The 15008-nt window shown below is 43.8% G+C and overlaps 1 protein-coding gene across 9 annotated transcripts in view; it reads left to right on the top strand.

The window, feature by feature from the left end:
• The window catches only part of ROBO1 (roundabout guidance receptor 1), a 709821-nt gene that overhangs the window by 397003 nt on the left and 297810 nt on the right, over nucleotides 1–15008 (top strand). For 3 of the 9 annotated variants that reach the window (XM_032919759.1, XM_030471689.1, XM_030471688.1), the window contains exon 1: nucleotides 3098–3928. The exons of the other annotated variants lie outside the window; for them this stretch is intronic. In XM_032919759.1, the coding sequence (XP_032775650.1) occupies nucleotides 3874–3928 (55 nt within the window). In that variant the 5' untranslated portion in view covers nucleotides 3098–3873. Of the gene's footprint in view, nucleotides 1–3097; nucleotides 3929–15008 lie in introns of those variants that run through there. 9 annotated transcript variants of the gene reach the window in all.

Raw genomic sequence — 15008 nt, 5'->3', positions numbered from 1 at the left:
AAAGAGATTCACTCAGCTGTGCAGCTGTTATATATTATTACAATCTAAATGATTTTTTTTAAGATAATTAGAGCAGTATATATCCACTCCCAGTAATTTTTCTGAAGGAAGAAAACACTGACAGCTAAACATTGTGTTACGAAGCATCTGAGACAGTACAAATTGAACAAGTCTTTGAAGATCTAGTGAACTTTAAGTACCTAAAGTAGAATGAACATGTACTCCTTAAAGGAAAAAGATTTCTTCACAGTGATACAGCCTTAGATGCCTGTTAAAGATAGGGTAACTGTTTTACTTACCTCATGATCATGTGGTAAGGTCATTCAAACTTCAGAGCTTTAATCCACTGCTGTATATGGAATGTCTCTGAAAAGTGACATTAGAGAATCAACATCCAGTATATATAAGACTTCAACACAGCATAAAATTTTACCAGCCTTTTTTTTTGAATGACCCAAGCAAAAAGAGTGCATGAACCAAGAAACCTGCTACTTTGCTCATGTACATGAAACAGATTTGAGAATCAGATTTATCCGGGAATTAGCTAAATGCTCTATTTACCGTCTCTCCATGTTGTATATATTTGTTGCCAGCTACAAAGTAAATGGATTAATTTATGTTGCTGGATAATACATGTGTCATAGAAATGCATTAAAAATTATGTTTTTACAATTAAACATTACGGAGAGTAATGGTAGCTACGTATAAAACCAAGAATACATAAAAATGACACAAGTAAATAAATACATGCATATATAAAATATATGTGTGTTTGTATATTCACAGAATATATAAGCCCATTTATTCCCTATGGAGTGACCTACTTGTGGATTTGTGGTTTTGTTAACAGAAGCAATTAAAATACATAATTTGGTACAATATGAGTCTGTCAAGTATTGATACTATGGGAGGAATAAAAAACATGTTCAAACTGTTATCAGTGGTAGGTAGTATGTCTTGTTCCTAGAGACTATTTAGTCTAGGCTTAAGAAAAAAATCTTACTATATAGTAACTGGAACAGGTTACCTAAAGAGAATATGACATTCCAGCCACTAGAAATGTATAGCAATGGGATTAAAAAATACTTGCTGATAGGAGTCTATTTGTATATGACCCTATCTCAGAATAGGGAGGTGAAATAAATGAACTCTTGAAGCTCATTTTCAGTCCTGCCTGTGACTCCTGTTTATTTAATCAGAAAAGAACAACTCCAGGCCTAACTTGTTGGAATCTCAAACTTCTCACTGGGGTTGAAGGATTATCTAGGACCTTGTCACTGGCTGCGTGGTGTGTTTTAATTCTGGAGGTGCTAATACATTTTTCTTTCCTAAAGTACAGAACGATGCATGAGGTTACTGGGCAGAAGGGCAATTGGCTAGGTACAACTTGAAGAAATCTGGTCATACGCAAAAGTATTCACTATTAATGATCCCACGGTTGTTATCTTTTCCTAAATGTGTTTGAAGCAGGACACTAATTCCCTTTTTTCTCTCTGGAAATTAATGTTCAATTGGTGTTAAACCACTAGAGTATTTTTCTGACTTTTGAGTGTTCTAATGTTTGGTCTATTCTCATCAGTTATAGTGGAAAATCCTGCCAGTTTGGTTGCTGCTGGTATGTGCACACTGGATATACACAACCAGGAGCTTCCTTTTCCAATGTAAACCAGTTATGTTTTATGTTATTGAAAATTTGTCTTTACAGATCTCACATAAAAATGGACTGAAATTGATTCAGTGCAACCCGCAGGACCTTTCTGATGTTGGACTTTTAGCCAGAATCTGCCCAATGCCACCCCAAGGGAGGCAAAATGGGGCAAATGCAGTGGCATGGCAGTGTGAGTGCAGTGCAATCAATGGTGGCCTAGAGCAACCAGACCTGTCTGGCTGATAAGTGTGGGGTGTGTATAAATCCTGAGACAGGGAGCAAAGGAAGGTTCTTTCTCTGTAGCTTTATTATCCCACTGCAAGAAAAGGCTCACTTGCAATGGGGTTAATATATTCAACATGCTTCTTAGAAATTAAATTTCTTTTTATATCTCATTCAATCCTCATAATTTAATGAATGAAACCCAGGAAGAGCTGGAGCTTTGCTGTGAGGTGGTAGTGCTGCTCTATATCCAATTTACCGGGCAGCAGTCTTTCTTACTTCGGCTTCTATCCCAGGTGAAACCAGGACAACGTCCAGCTTCCCTTTCCACCTACAGTGTTAAGCCTTTTTGCCCCACCACTACTTCTGGTAGGAGATGAGGCTGACACGACCACGTGGAGCCGAGCTGCGAGTAGTTCAGCACAACGTGTGTCCATGCACCCAGCTGCAGGAGCGAGGGTTTGAGGACGCTTGTTCCAGAGGTTGGGTCCATGCCTGGCGCATGGCCAGGCTGCAGGCACTAGGGATCATCCTGTGAACCGCTGTCTCCTCGCTCCACTGGGAATGCTGGACAGTGCTGTACCTGCCCACGGTGCCACCTGCTAGTGCCACTGATCCTTACGGCAAACACTCGGGTAGACCGTGCGGGGAAAGGTGAGCCGTGGCCCGGCCAAACGTGGACCGCGCCGCGATGGTGAGCGGGTACCCAACAGTGCAGAATCGCCTGGACAGCGGGTCGGTAACTTCGACGGCAGCCTCGACACATGTCCTGCTATTTTCCACTTGTGGCTTGGGGTTCTGGAGACCCGAGTTGGGGCTGTTTGCTTGTTCGCTTGTTTTCAGGGGAGAAGCTCAACTTATCCTGTGACTGATGCTACCCCGGCTCAGCCCGGGCTCTCTTCCCCCAGCCCAGCGGCTCAGACCGTGTAAGTGCGGCTCCTTTAAGGTGTCCTGAGGCGGCACAAGACCTGCCGCGGCGGCGGCGGCGGCAGCGCGGGGAGGAGGCGGCCGGGAGGGGGAAGGGGAAACCCGCGGCGGCCGCGGGCGGCTCGACGTGACACCAGAAAGTTCAGGCGCGGCGGGCTCGGCCCCGCCTGACTCGTGCACCGCTGCCCCGGCGGGGGAAGGCGAGCAGCCGCTCCTCCTCCTCCTCCTCCTCCTCCCCCCGCTGCCGCCGCACCGAAGGCGGGCGGGGAGGGTGGGTGGCTGGGGGCGTTGGCCCGGGGAAGTTTCGCTCGCCCTCTCTCGCTTTCTCCCCTTTCTTCCTTTCTTTCGTCCTCCGCACCCCCCCGCGCCCTCCTCCGGGGGCTGGGGATTGGGATTCCTGCGTGCAGGGGTCGGTGGCGATGCTGGGCAGGGCAAGGGGCTGCCGCCGGGGCTCCCCTGCCCGCCGCCCCGCCTGACTGTGCGGCCGGGCTCCGCCGCGGCCCCCGACGCGCCCGCCTCCTTCCCCCGTCATGGGAGCGGGGGCTGCCGCCGCTCCGCCGCCGCGCTCTGCCCGCCGTCCGCCGCCCGCGCCGGGTGCACAGTGACTTGGCGGGGCACTTTGCCGGGAGCGCTTCCCTGCGCGCCTCTCGCCTTCGCGGAGGGCGGCGGTGGCCGGTCCGTACCCGTCCCGGCTGCGTTCCGCTACTGGCTCGTCCCCGGCACCGAGCGCAACGTCCCGGGCTGAGGCAGCAACTTGTGATCGGGAGGCGGCGGACGTCGGCTGCGGGAACTCGAGGATCTTTTGTTTTCTCCTGTCGCTTTGGATGGTCCTGGGAAGTGTCAAGGCGCCGCTGAGGGGAGCCCGGGCCAGGAGAAGGGAGGCCGGCCGGAGCTGGCGTGCTGCTGGAGCCCCGCGGAGCTGACAGCGCCCTCCCCCGAGGGGGCTCGCTCCGGGAGTCCGGCGGGATTAGGAAACCTCGCTGGCGCTAAGCTTCTGTGGAATTACAACTGGGGGCTCTCCGCTTCTCCCCCCGCTCTTTTGGCATGAGACTGCTTGCAGGCGCCACCCGAGGACAATGATCGCGGAGTTTGCTCACTTTTACCTCTTTGGATTCATATGTCTCACCTCAGGTAACCACCACGCGTAGGGCAGTGGGAGGCGAGGCCGCGCTCCCGCCGCCCACCCCGGTTTGGCGAGGGGGGCGATGCGTTAGTCGGCCTCTCGGCGCCCTGCCGCCCCTGTCTTTTCCTTGGGAAAGAAGCTGGATTTACACCCGGCGAGCGCCCGCACCGTGTTTGCCGCGGGCACGGTGCCGGGAGCTCCCGCTGGCCGTAGCCCCTCTGCGGGCGGGGGGTGCCCGGGGCTGGGTGCGGGGACCGGGGCTGCGTGACCCCGGGGCTGAGGGCGGTCGTGGCTCGCCCCTTCCCCAGGTCGCTTGCTTTAAGCGCGGCTGGTGACCGGGCACGGCGGGAAGCGACCCCGTCCTCCAGCGGGAGGCGGGCTGAGCCTTCCGCTCGGTGGGGGCTCCCCACGATTACCGCGCCGGGGAGAGGGCGCAGGTACGGCGCCCCCCTCCCTCCCCCCTCAGGCGGTCCGTTAATGGCCGGTCCCCCGTCGCAACCGCGCGTAAAGGGGTTAACCCCGCCGCCAGTGGGGAGCACGGCGGTGGGGGAATGGGGCGGTTGGGGACAGGTTTTGCTTCACCTTGGCGGTTAAAGTGTACCCGTGTGTGTGGAGTGAAGCGCCAGCGTGATAAGTGGGAGCGAGTGGCCAGGAGGCAGTGGGGATGGGTGGTCATCGGTCAGTGTTGGTGCGGGGCTTGTGTCTGCTGGGGCATCCTATAGGTTCGAGATAGGGCCGTACTGATGGGGTGCTGCTGCTCCTGGTCTTACTCCGTGTGAGCAGCCCCTGTCTAGCTGTGGTGCGGGGGGTAGAGGGCTGCGGGCCGGGGCGCGGTGTCCGTGCGGACCGGGGTGTGTCTGGCGGTGCTGCGGGTGTTCGGGCTTGTTCCTGCAGAAGCTTCCTGTTGCTCTCGGGAGGCCGGATCTGTCTGCTTGCAGTATTCCTTCCCGTTCCCAACAACGACTTTTGTCGAACGTTAAGCTAGGGGTAAACGTAGTAAAACTTTGTGTTACAGTAAGGGTTAGTTTGGGTGTTAACTTTTCTGCCTTAATTGATTGTTACGGGTTTGCTGAGGACCCCTTTCAGTCATTAAAGTTGCGGTAGCGTGAGACACCTGGTCAGTAAATGAATGAATGAAGTTTTTGAAAGACTTAAGTATACTGCCTGAAGCTTTAAGCCTTAATTATGTCACCGAATGCAATAACTTAGGTCTGTTTCTAGATTATATAATAAATTTAACTATTAAATTTCTGCTGTTGGGTCATAGGTTTGCTTCTTGTGGCTTCGAATATGGAAAGCTTTGCATCTCTCTCTTTTAGAAGAGAGTAAGTCTAACCCTGTTCACTTTTGACTGTGTCAGGCATGCCATTTTTAAGTTGTTTTTCTCTGTGTTGCCTTCTTTATCTAATGGACGAAACAACTGGAATGGGAGAGAGCCATTTCACTGATTTGCTCTTTGTAAAGCCAGTCGTCCCCACCTTGGAAAAGTTGACTTCACAGACCGTGTACTCTGTAACTCGGTTCTGCACTGGGGTATCCTAAACTACAAGTTAAGAAACAGTTTGGTTGTGGGGTTTTGTTTTTTTAATTCTCTCATCTATTTCTCACATAAATGCTCAACAGAGTAAGATTGGTATAAGTTGTTTGTTGTTGGTTGGTTGTTCTTTTTTTTTCTTTCCACCTCAGAATGGGGATGTTCTCTTTTAATAATGTTGATTCCAGCAGAGTTGGACAGGAAAAAAAAACAACCTCATGATATTTTTCATGGAGGTTTTTGTTTTTGCCATGTAAGCAAAGTCAGTAACAAAGATAGAGGCAGACACCAGAGAATAACTTTGTTCCAGCTCCTTCACCAGAGGGGTTTCTTTTTCGCCTCAGCTAGAATGTGATCAAATAGTCGGTCTTCTGTCCAGAACAATGGAGATGCCAGAAACCTTTGGCAGGATGAAGTCTGAGGGCAGATGGCTGCAATGCAGGAGGAAGGACAGGAGTCATCTACAGCAGTTTCCACACTGAAATCCTTTGAGTTCTACTGACAGCTGATCTGCTTGCAAGTTGATTGATCCTTTCCTCCCTTTTCCACTGAAGGTTTTCACTTCCCTCACTCACACCCAATACTGAATCAAGGGTTTGTGTGGCCACACTCTAAATGGGGTGTTAGAAACTTCCGCTGAGAGGTGGGAAATAACTGGGGGATGGGGATGAGGAAAATCTTAATAATAGAAAGGTAAGTGGGTTAGTGTTTGTTAAAACAGTAATTGGTAAACCACTTAGAATTTAAAACCCCTAATTTTTACCTTTGGTGTTGCCTGTGTGCAATCCTGTGAAGTACCTTCTTTCATCTAAGACTGTGGTTAATAAATGTTGAATAAATTTAAATTTGAATTATTTTGAACGTTGGAATGTAGCAGCTTTCCTCCCTTGTTCTCCCAGTGTAATTTCAATGCTTCTTTGCATAAAGATAAGAATAAAAATTGCTTTAAGGGGTACTTCTCTGATATCCTGTTTTCTTGAGTATTTACCTGCATTCTGCCCCTTTTCCTCCATTTTGAGGCAGTCTTTCCTTCAGAATCCATAGTTTTCATTTTTCCACCTCTAAGAAACAGCAGCATCAAATTGATATGTTTGGAAAATAAAAGCTTTCAGTTATCTGGAGAGTAATATGCAGAATGCTTTTGCTGGGAATAAGAATGTCAAGGTTCTGGTTTTCCACATATGTGTTCACTGCTCTAGCAATTCTCAAGGCTAAATATGTTATTGTTTGATTTTTCTGATCCCTCCACAGAAATCTTTATGTTTCTACAAGGTGTTTCATTGCCTTGCTGATTCCTACCTGCTCAAAATGTCTTCCCCCCCTCTCCTGTTCATGATACCCTGTACTAATTACTGTGCTTCAAATTGGGGGTGGTACATTTGCTCAAGAGGGCTTTTCATGCAGCGTGAAATAGGCAGCTCTGACAGCAGCAAGGCAGGCAAGGTTTCTAGTGATAGTTCTAGCCAGTGGAGGGCAAAATTGTCTCTTGTATTCCTTCATGGGAGAGTTATCTTCTGATGGTTAATAGTTTAGGGGTGTCCATGGAGCGTCCCCAAAGTCCAGTTGGCTAGCCTACCTATTGGAGTAAATAAATTAGCCATTTCTTTGAGATGTTTTGTTTGTCTCAAGTTTGTTTAAGGGGGGGAACTTCCCTTCATGCAGCATTTGAGTATTTCAGGAAGTGTTTTTGCTCTTTTTCTTTATTTTCTAAAAGTAAATAAAATGAGAGATTTGATAAAACGTTGTGCACTAATTCAAAGGGTTATGGATGCCTAAGTGCATAATCTGTAAAGCAAATAAGCCACCCAAGAAAACGTAAAACTCAGCTGTTTTTCACCTATCCTAATGCATGGTGTTCTGTTGTAATTCTACTGAAGTGTTTAAGAAAGATTGAGTCAGCTGCTTACAGTTGAAGAAGCTGGACACACGTTGTGTTTGAGGACTTAATGCTGGGAAAGAAATAACCACGTGCTATGAAATTGGTAATTCCTTATTTGTGATGGAATATTCTCCAAATATCCAGGTGTTTGACTGATTCAGAACCACTTACACTTGTGAGTGCTGATAGTATCTGTGGAGATAAAACTTTTTTTAACTCGCATTTGTGTGGGTTTTGTTACCGTTCAACTAGAGACACTTTTTCATAAAGCTTAGCGATTAATTTGGATACCTGTTCAAACAGAAGAACACTTAAGCTGACTTTCACCTGCTGCAGTCAGTGTTGGTTGTCAAATGTTTTCTTGCTTCTATTTTGTGTAGTCTCATGTCATTGTCCTGAAGCAACCCAGTATTTTCATTAGCAGGGATCAACTGTAATGTTCAGGGTGCGGAATTTTGGAGGATCGCTGTGTACTGTCTGTAAGATTTTATCAGAAAACATGAATTATGTGAAGGATACTCCTGAATCTCATGCCCAAAGTCTACAGGCTAAAGGCTCTGATTGGATCTGCAAAGATAGATGGGCCTTCACAAATATTCAGCAGAAGCTAGTGACACATCGGTAACAGCGTTGTTTATCACATGTTAATATTTGACGTTATTCATAGCGAGATGATGTTTTCATGTAAAATGCTTCTGAAGTGATGGCCAAAGACTTCCGATGTGGGATCAAAACCAATCTTGTTTTCATGAGAAGTAGAGAGGGAAAATATTTAGACATTCAAGCCAGAGAAATCTGCTGTACTGAGAACCTATTCCCTCTCTTTCAGTTAATACTGGTTTTTATTTGGTACTTAATTTTCCTAAATAACCGGAGGACTTCTGTTTCACAATCCTAAACAAGTGTAATACTATGTCTCATATGGGGATAGCTTTGTCTAATTAATTTAATAATATGCTGGAGCTTGCAAGTGCAGTCACTTGCTCAGCTTCTACAGTTCATTATTTTTGCAATCATTAAATCTGTTGTGTGAATAACGGTCACTTGGCTTGATGTCATGGTAGCTGGTTTAGATTCTTCTTCAAATGACTTCTCTTTCATAGCTAAAACCAGTCAATGTACAAGTTATTGTTGTGAATTTGTTGGGGGGTTTTTGTATACTGGAATGGTGAGGAAAAAGGCTTTTTGTTGTCAATACCTGTTAATATTTCGAGGTTATTTTGCAGTCAGGAAGTTAGTAGGAACCTTGCTCTTTCCAAGCAAACTAAAGGACACTTAAGAATTTTATGTGCTGAGGTCCTGACACATTTTATTTGTGTATTCTGCTATATAATCTTGTTTGGTGGTGATAACCTTCCTTAACTTTTCACCTGAGTGCCTTTTCATAAAATTGTAAAGTAAATAGTGAAATAACTGAGGTAGCGACTGAGGTGTATTTGAAGTCCAATAAATTGTGTAAACAGGGAAAATAAGAGTGTTTTCCTGTTGACGACTAGAAGCTTGACCGTAAGGTGAGAGTACAGCTACAAAGAGATACTCTTCTTAAGTATCTTGAAAGTCAGAGGTGCTTTTAAGGGCAGATAATTAACTAGTTTATACCTTATCTTCATACCTTCTTTAGGATTACCTGCGAAGGTCCTAATGCCGCTGTTTGACTATAATTGCATGTTTCACACATACGCTGATGCCTTCTGACCGATGATTGTGTCAGCTTTAAATCAGTACTAAAGTACTGTGGATAGAAGGACATTTTATGTGAAGAAAGAAGGTGTCTTGTGAGAACCAGTGTTTTGTTCTGCAGATATTTAAGGTGAAAGAGGGTAGGTTTAGATTAGACATTAGGAAGAAGTTCTTCCCTGTGAGGGTGCTGAGGCGCTGGCACAGGGTGCCCAGAGAAGCTGTGGCTGCCCCATCCCTGGCAATGTTCAAGGCCAGGTTGGACACAGGGGCTTGGAGCAACCTGCTCTAGTGGAAGGTGTCCCTGCCCGTGGCAGGGGGTGGAACTGGATGAACTTTAAGGTCCCTTCCAACTCAAACCATTGTATGATTCTGGCCATAGATGGCAGCCAGCTATGTTGAACTTGTGCAGTTGAGACTTAGTGCTGTGGAAGGTCTCTACAGGTGAAAAAGAGGAGCAGATGGGAAGCTGATAACGACCAGTTTTCAGTTGGATGTGCAGAATCTTGTTATTTTGTCATTGTATTGTGTTTTTGAGGTTGGATTTTTAAAGAGCTAATAATCAGGATACTGAAAGACTTAGGCCAGGTACTGGAAGTTACCTTTCCCCGAAGATGATGGTAAGCTTTTTCAAAATAAGGTGGTGTTGAATTTAATTTTGGATGTCATAATTTCTTTGTTGGTTGACACAACGATTTCATTAGAAAAACTCTGCATCTACCCAGATTTACCCACAAAAATGGTAAGATATAGTTTTGGGATACTTAATAAGAGGTCCAAGGGTAGGCCTTTCAGACCAGGAAGATATATGTTTTAATTGATGTTAAAAGAACAGCACAAATTCAGCCAGAGGGAGAGAAGGGCAAGGATTTATTACCATTTAACTTTTGAAGTATCTATTTTAGGTACAAGTAGTAGGGGAGATGTCCTACGCTTCAATATAACAATGAATAGAGCCTTAAGAAAAGTACTTTCAAACGGCATGTGAAGAAACAGACTATAAAGTGAGAGAACTATTTTTAGTGGGAAAGTGAAGGAGTATATGAACGACTGAGGAATTTTAAATGCTGTCAAACATTGAGAACTATTCTAGGGTTCTCTGAGATTTGTAGGTATTTTCCATGCTCTTCTTGTTCTGAAGCTTAGGAAGGTTTCTGTCCAAGACTGATGGGTGTTTGTGTGTGTCAGTGTGTGACTGATGAAACCAAAATAGATAAATTAACAGTAATGTGATTCGTGAATGGTGGCAGGCCAGTCTTTTAATTTAGAGCCTACTTGTCGTCTGAGCAGCTGCAGTTAAGGAGAAGATACAGAATGCTCCGTTCACACGCGTGGACAGAGGAAGTTGGTTCTCTTTTGCTGAGGACAGAATGGTTTATTGAATGGTACATCCTCAAGGTGGCCTTACTGAAAGGAGGCAAACTCCTGCTTAGAAGGGGAATAGGAAACCTTTTGCTTTCCCTTTTTTTAGTGGGAAGTAATTTTAGTGTTAATTGGTTTTCCAGAAACTTGGAAAATTAGGAAGTAGGATCTACCGTTAAAGAGCAGAGAATGTATTTGCTGATCCTTTATTTAAATCTACATGTTTCGAAAGTTTAAAAAGCAGCTTTGCTGCATTGTGAAAAGTACACTTCAGGTCCTCAGGCTTACTCATAGTTGCTTCGAGTGCCACTATCTGAAGAACTACACAGAACTTGAGCACTTTTCCATCTAACTGTTAATGAAATTATGCCAACGTGTTGCTGCAGGAGGAATGAAGGCCCTGGGGCCCTGGTAATATAACTTGGGCATGCACTTCGCCTTCTCATGTAGGTGTTCAATATGTAGATTTCAGTAACAGCAGTAGCATTTTTTTGTAGATTTTGGTAACAGCAATAGCAATTTTTTTGTTGTTTTCCACCTTGTTTTTAACATGTTTGGCTTTTACCTTAAGGGAGATATATATATATATTTTTTTAATATAAACTTTATACAGGTAGTGCGTAAGAACATGTTTTTCATAAAGGCATCCGAGGTATTCATCTTCTCTGTCAGAATGTTGACATGTATAGAATGCTTGTATTGGCATATATACTTTCACCAAATAGTAAATATGTTGCTGAAGACTTCTTTCTTACTTGGTTTTCAAAGAAATTCCATAACAAACAATCGGATTCCATATCTAAACAAGAGAAGAATACCTCTATGGATTTGCTGACTGGTGGTAGACGTAAATTCCACAATGTATTCCCATTTACCTCTTGTTTTCTGCCACCAAACTTGAGGCCTTTAGAGGGCCATAGGGCTTTCTGTACTATGTTAAATGTTTGTTAATATTTAAGTAAATCACTGTAAGTGAAATAGAGCATTTAATTTAAATATAACTTATTAAATTCAGCTTAGACCAAAATGGCTACTTGAATATAATATTATTGAAATGGTATGAATATTTTTTTAAACCAGAAAACAAGCATGTTTTCTGCTGCAGTCATGAAATACATATACTTTCTTTGAAGAAATGCACAGTCAGATATGCAGAATTATTCAAGCTTCCCTTTTCTGGTGGCGTGTATTTACTCAATATGGTGTTGCATTACCTTAAGTCTGGTGCTAATATAGAGAATTATTACAATAACATGAACACCCCTTAGTGTAGATTAAAGATGTGTAAAGCTGACAAGCCTGTGCTGAGCTCTGGATTTAAAATCTTAATATTTTATTTTCTTCCTCTTGCATAGTGGATTAGCAGTTGGATAAACTCAGTTTTGGAAAAACTTAGCTTCTCAGATGTGCACTGCAGGGTATAATGGGGGTTGGTTTCCAACCAGTGAAACCTGAAGTCATCTGTCACAACCACGTGAGATAACTGTACTGCTGAAGTTACTCAGTTTTGTAGTCTTTGTCTTCTGCTCCTTTTACTGTCTTGTACATAAATCAGAATTGTGATTTCTTTAGTACTGTTAAACTGTTTCATGCCAGTATTGCAATAAAACTTGCTTGGCTGGCATTTTTGTGTGTTCTGAAATTTGCATATCCTCAGGCAAGATACTTATTTTACATTCTGGGTTATATTGCCTCTTATCTAATTGCTTAACTGCCTTTACGTTGAAGATCAGACATATAAAGCAGTTCATGAGTCTGAATTGCTATATAGAATCATAGAATAGTTAGGATTGGAAAGGACCTTAAGATCATCTAGTTCCAACCCCCCTGCCATGGGCAGGGACACCTCGCACTAAACCATGTCACCCAAGGCTCTGTCCAACCTGGCCTTGAAAGCTGCCAGGGATGGAGCATCCACAACCTCCCTGGGCAACCCATTACAGTGCTTCACCACCCTCACTGTAAAGAACTTCTTCCTTATATCTAATCTAAACTTCCCCTATTTAAGTTTGAAGCCATTACCCCTTGTCCTACCACTACAGTCCCTAACGAAGAGTCCCACCCCAGCATTCCCATAGGCCCCCTTCAGATACTGGGAGGCTGCTCTGAGGTCACCACGCAGCCTTCTCTTCTCCAGGCTGAACAGCCCCAACTCTCTCAGCCTGTCTTCATACGGGAGTATGACTTTAATGGTCTTTAATGTTACTATTTGCTTCTGCAGCAGCATTAACAGTACATCAATGGTTTATCATCTTAGAAATTAAGATATGATATATGGCCAAGCATATAAGTAGGCCTAAAGATGTGCATGGGGTGAACTTTCCTGTCTTTTGGAAGTAGGTAAAGGGGAAAGAAATGGGGATTTGATAGTGACCAGATGGGCATGCTTTAAAGAGGGGCTTGATTTTCATTAAACACTTAAACTCAGATTTTTGTAATCCAAAATGTTGTGAGTTGTTGAAGTTGGGAACCTACAGGCTAAATTTGAAGCCACTTAAAATCAGTAGTGCCTTTTGACACTCTTGATTCTAGTGTTTGTATTAAATTGCATAAAGCATTTGACTTCATCTTCAGTTGTGAACGTTTATGGATTGTTGTGGGTTCATAGCCCACCCGAAAATTGAGATTGTGGTGAACATTTCCTTAAGAGCCAATTAACGGAAAAAAAGCTGTATAGCTTTGAGCTTTCATGTACTTCCATAGCTCTGTGTAGGATGAGAAGCCAATCAAAATGAATATATATTCTGTTAGAATCTTCTCGACTTGTCCCTTTTTGTAGTGCACTGTACTAACATGTAGTGCACTAAGATCAGTCAAAGGCAGACTTTTCAACCTAGACATCTGCTGTTGGATCAAAAAAGCCCACTCATGTAAGCCCAAGATAAGGATAGCAGCCCCAAATCCAAAAATAGGTTGTGCCTGTAATTGTGGTGAATGCATAATACAGAATATGGGGTTTGGATCAAATGTTCACCAGTGTCACTACTCTTTTTATTCTTCTATCAAAACCTCTTGGCACCCGGTGTTAAATTCAGTGCTTGCCCTAGCTTTGTGCTAGGAGATCTCTTGGATGCTGAGCAGATTCAGAGCTCACCTCCCACTCACAAAACAACTATGTCAGTGCAACTTTCTGGTTTTGGAATATAGCTGATGCCCTAAGTACAGCAGTTGACAGATACTTCACAATCAAAGTGTTTAATGGTAGGAGGCGATAAAGGAAAAAAGTAGTGTGAGAAAACAAGGAGAAAAGAAAATAAGGCGAGAGTAGTAACAAATTGTTTTACTTTTTGTTACTCAAACCAGTTGTCATCACTGGAGAGGGTAGAGTTTGGGACTACGATGCTGTAGCAGCAGGATGTAGGACAGAGGATGTATATGATGAAGAGGCTTAATGAAAAGGTGTGTGATGTAACCATGGAATGCAGCTTGCAATGTGCCACTGCTCAGGCATAAAAGTGATTGGCAGGAGGCCGCATGCAAGGAGTGAAATCCTGTCTCCACCAACGTGGAAAATTATGGTTTCAGCTGCAAAAGGAGGTGAAGCTTGGAAGGAATTAGCATATCTCTAGCACTGAGTGGCATCTGGAACTGAATGGCTGGGTTAAATCATTCAGTGGTGATTAATGAGACTCATTGCTTGGGTTATACAGCCCTTAAATATTAAAAGGAATAATGTAAACCTAGATGCAAAGCAGAAACCAGGAACCATTCCTACTATTTGCCTACACAGAAAGTGGAAGATAACCTTTTGATACAAGGAAGATCTGTTAAGTGCTGCGGTTAAGTTTAGAAACTAAGAAATTAACTTTTGAGCAATTGTTCTGAGGAACATTTTGTGACTTTTAAAATATGCATGCAGCAATCAGAGCCTTGAAATGGGAAGGAGTGTGCAGGATAGAATTTTGTTGCTTAGAAAACTTCGGAAAATAGTTATTTCTATTTTCTCTGTCACTCCTGAGTGTTCATCCATGTTGCCTGTAGGGAAAGCAAAATACTGAAACATATAAAATGAAACAAGATTAGAGGCATACAGAGGACTTATTTTGACTTTTCTCGAGCATTATTCTGGCAGTCGCTGACCTGAATGGTAATGTGGCTTGGTATCATATCAGGAGTAATGTTCAAAATGTTCAGAGGCTGTCATTCCGTAGGAGGATTATAGTACTGATATAAATACACTTCTGTTTACTTCCAAGATTTAGTGGAGGGAATAAACCAGTGAAGTGTGTGTTCAAGTGTTAATTTTTTTAGAACTCTAAAAAGAAACAAACAGTGGCATAATTTATGATGTTATTGCTGAAAAGAGTTGACCTTTCTGCAGCAAATTCGTAGGGGTAGGAAATAAAAGGGAGCTAGGCCCTTCTAGAATAAGATATTATCCCTCCGGGGCTTATCGCTGCAGATACTAAAATAGAATTCAGCTTTAATCTCTTCCAGCTAGGGGCTGAGGTTCCCTAAACTGCATTGCTGAAAAATCTCTGCTCACAATGTTTTTGGCTTCTGGATTGCCTTTTTCCCCACTTGTTTCAGTCTGTCTTCATTTTTTTCTTTTTGTTTTGGTGCGTGGGTTGTCCAGCATAAGACGAAGACTTTTTAAAGCTAAATGATTATTTCCCATCTATATATTTATGTGGTA

This window comes from Strigops habroptila, chromosome 2 (assembly GCF_004027225.2).
Source record: "Strigops habroptila isolate Jane chromosome 2, bStrHab1.2.pri, whole genome shotgun sequence".
In the NCBI taxonomy this organism is placed as follows: domain Eukaryota; kingdom Metazoa; phylum Chordata; class Aves; order Psittaciformes; family Psittacidae; genus Strigops; species Strigops habroptila.
Note: the sequence above shows the minus strand (reverse complement) of the source record. Positions and strands in the feature narration are given on the sequence as shown.